This window comes from Priapulus caudatus, unplaced genomic scaffold (assembly GCF_000485595.1).
Source record: "Priapulus caudatus unplaced genomic scaffold, Priapulus_caudatus-5.0.1 Scaffold93, whole genome shotgun sequence".
Lineage (NCBI taxonomy): Eukaryota > Metazoa > Priapulida > Priapulimorpha > Priapulimorphida > Priapulidae > Priapulus > Priapulus caudatus.
This window is the reverse complement of record NW_014577154.1, coordinates 452,159-454,818: the sequence shown is the minus strand read 5'-3', so window position 1 is coordinate 454,818 and position 2,660 is coordinate 452,159. Positions and strand designations below refer to the sequence as shown.

Below are 2,660 nucleotides of genomic sequence, written 5' to 3'. Positions count from 1 at the left end.
CCCGATCCAATTAATTAATTAATTAATTAATAAAATTTTCAGGATATAGGTCAGAAATGGGGTAACTTACAATTGATTACATTTTTGTCGTGATCCCGATCCAATTAATTAATTAATTAATTAATTAAATTTTCAGGATACGTCAGAAATGGGGTAACTTAGAATTGATTACATTTTGGTGGTGATCCGGATGCAATTAATTATTTAATTAATTAATTAATTAATTAAATTTTTCACAGTTGTCTTGGCGGAGGTCTGCGCTCTCCGAGTGCTCTAGTTCAATTTGGATCGATCATTATTCGTGTGCGTGCGTGTGTAACGGAAACAAGTGTGTAATTAAAAAAATTCAATCTAATATCCTAGTATCAATAATAAGGTAGACCTAGCTCATTGCAAATTGCATAATACTTTCAACAAGATGAAACTCATGCATGCATGCATATGCATTAATAATATGCATGTAAATAAGTAGATATATGTAGATTGGGTGCCACCTATTATCCACGTAAATAATTGCGTACAGTGACAGAGAACGGTAGACTAGCTAAATGAAATATTCATGTGTCATCATAGATTTGCACTCTACCATCTCAGCCCACTGTATAATTGTCGTGTGAACCCCATCATACAGTACCAATACACACGTACTACTGCCAGTCATATTCCTCATACTGAATGTTTAATCTATAGCGCGAGGCGAGGTAAGGGCCGTGCATGCAGATACCGCTGATGGAAGATATAATATGTGCTATATATAGATCGGTAGAAAGTGTGACTTAGATTTTTTATAATACAACGAGACCTCATCACGTGCTCATGCCAAGTGAAAATCGAGTGTAAAGTTTCAAAAACTATTAAAAATTCAGCTTTTATAATGTATTGAACGCAATCAAATAATGGCTTTTGTTTAAAGGCCATATATATAATATATATATTATATATATACATATATATATATATATATATATTTGTATATATATTGGTTTTATTTATCCCTATATACGTTCAGTTTCTCAGAAACTTGGCGAATGACAAAGGCAGCAAGTAAGCTCAACACGTACTTAAATGTTCCAATTCAAAAATGTACACAGGTCATTAATCATTTACACTAACAAGTGAATAGGAAAATGGAACACCTGTATGCATGGTCCCCCCTATCTATTATTCAACGACAATTGTATATAAACTATGTTGTCATGGAATTTACGAGGGGATAATGATTTGAATAATATATCTTACCAAGTCTTACCTGAATCAGCCCTCAAGTAGCAGCAGCATTATTACCAATGACATTACAAATCGCATATATATATCAACAACATAAATACAATCTACTAAGTAGAATCACGTCCCATACAAGTAAAAAATTATAGCATGCCGTGCAGCCAGAAAAGGAATTAAAGTAAAATAGGTGCTTGGTTTACAAGAAAAAACTTAAGTGCATATTCGTACGTATAGGCGCTAATAATAGTTATCATAGATGAAATGAAAATAAAAATAAAACTAAGCTCACACATTATATCCACTGCTATTCCTGACTAGTGACCTGGAACAGAGAAACCACACGTTAAACACCGACAGCTACAACATCAACGCATGCAGGAGAAATCATAGGGACGGGCAATAATCAGCATATACGAACTTTTCACGACATTAAACTATTGCGTAAGTACACACCACATACGTACACATCACCTAGCGACACCATACCACTAGACTCGACTATAGTGACTTCAAAATACACAGGCCAGGTTTATATGGCAATGCTGCATTTGATTATATTATAATATTATTTTAATATTATTTTGAATATTTGGCATCAACTATACGCATCTGATTGTTGATGTGTTATTGTATGTGGGAAAAATATGTAGATAATTGGGTGCATTGATTTAGAAACCTCACCGCCCACCAAAGCTGAAACAAGCTGAAACAATGCGATAATATCCAGATTACATGACTGATATATATAGATTATAGAATTTATCCAATTTATGGGCTCCTGATAGCATGAAACCAACCGCTGCATGGGGTTGGGGGAAAAACAAAGCGCGGAAGCTCATTCATACTGAACACGCGTAATTAGAGAGAGAGAGAGGTGCAATTTAAACTCTGGATAACTGTATGCATCCATGCAGTGTAATATTGCAGGTATAAAGAAGATGCACATCGCGGGCAGCTTCGAACGTAAGACGGCCGGCTTTCTGCCGTCGATGAATCACCAGATATACGACGACGCTATCAGCACCAGAGTATATACTCACAAGTCTGCACAACATTGGAGCCAATTCACTCGATACGAGGGATTTCTCATCAATAAAACATCGTGCGCGACGTATACAGTGACATGTACGATTCCGCCGGGCCTCGCGGACGTTGGAAAACTACGCACGCGCGCACACGCTGCTCTCAAGTGCAGCACGCATTGACACAACCTCGTAATTTGTCCGTGTTTTTCGGCGTGTGCCGATTCTATATCGGCGAGACGATCACCGTTCTTTCTATCTGGGTCAGTATATCCGCGAGTGCCTTGCGAGGCAGCGAGCGAAGCTTATACTGATGAAGTCATTATGATGGTCGGCCGGGGGCACGCGGCAGCCGTATCGCAACACCCATCATAAACGACATTGACAGCTCGTATTATCGCGTTTACAAACGCA

The 2,660-nt window shown here is 37.6% G+C and overlaps 1 protein-coding gene across 1 annotated transcript in view; it reads right to left on the bottom strand.

The window, feature by feature from the left end:
- Positions 1-2,338, bottom strand: part of LOC106804928 (CSC1-like protein 2) — a 44,908-nt gene extending 42,570 nt beyond the window's left edge. Inside the window, exons 1-2 of the mRNA XM_014806336.1 lie at positions 2,265-2,338; positions 1,514-1,546 (exon numbers count right to left, since the gene is read on the bottom strand). Coding sequence (XP_014661822.1) covers positions 1,514-1,546; positions 2,265-2,314 — 83 coding nt within the window. The 5' untranslated portion in view covers positions 2,315-2,338. The remainder of the gene's footprint in view (positions 1-1,513; positions 1,547-2,264) is intronic.
- Between the last annotated feature and the right edge of the window lie 322 nt (positions 2,339-2,660).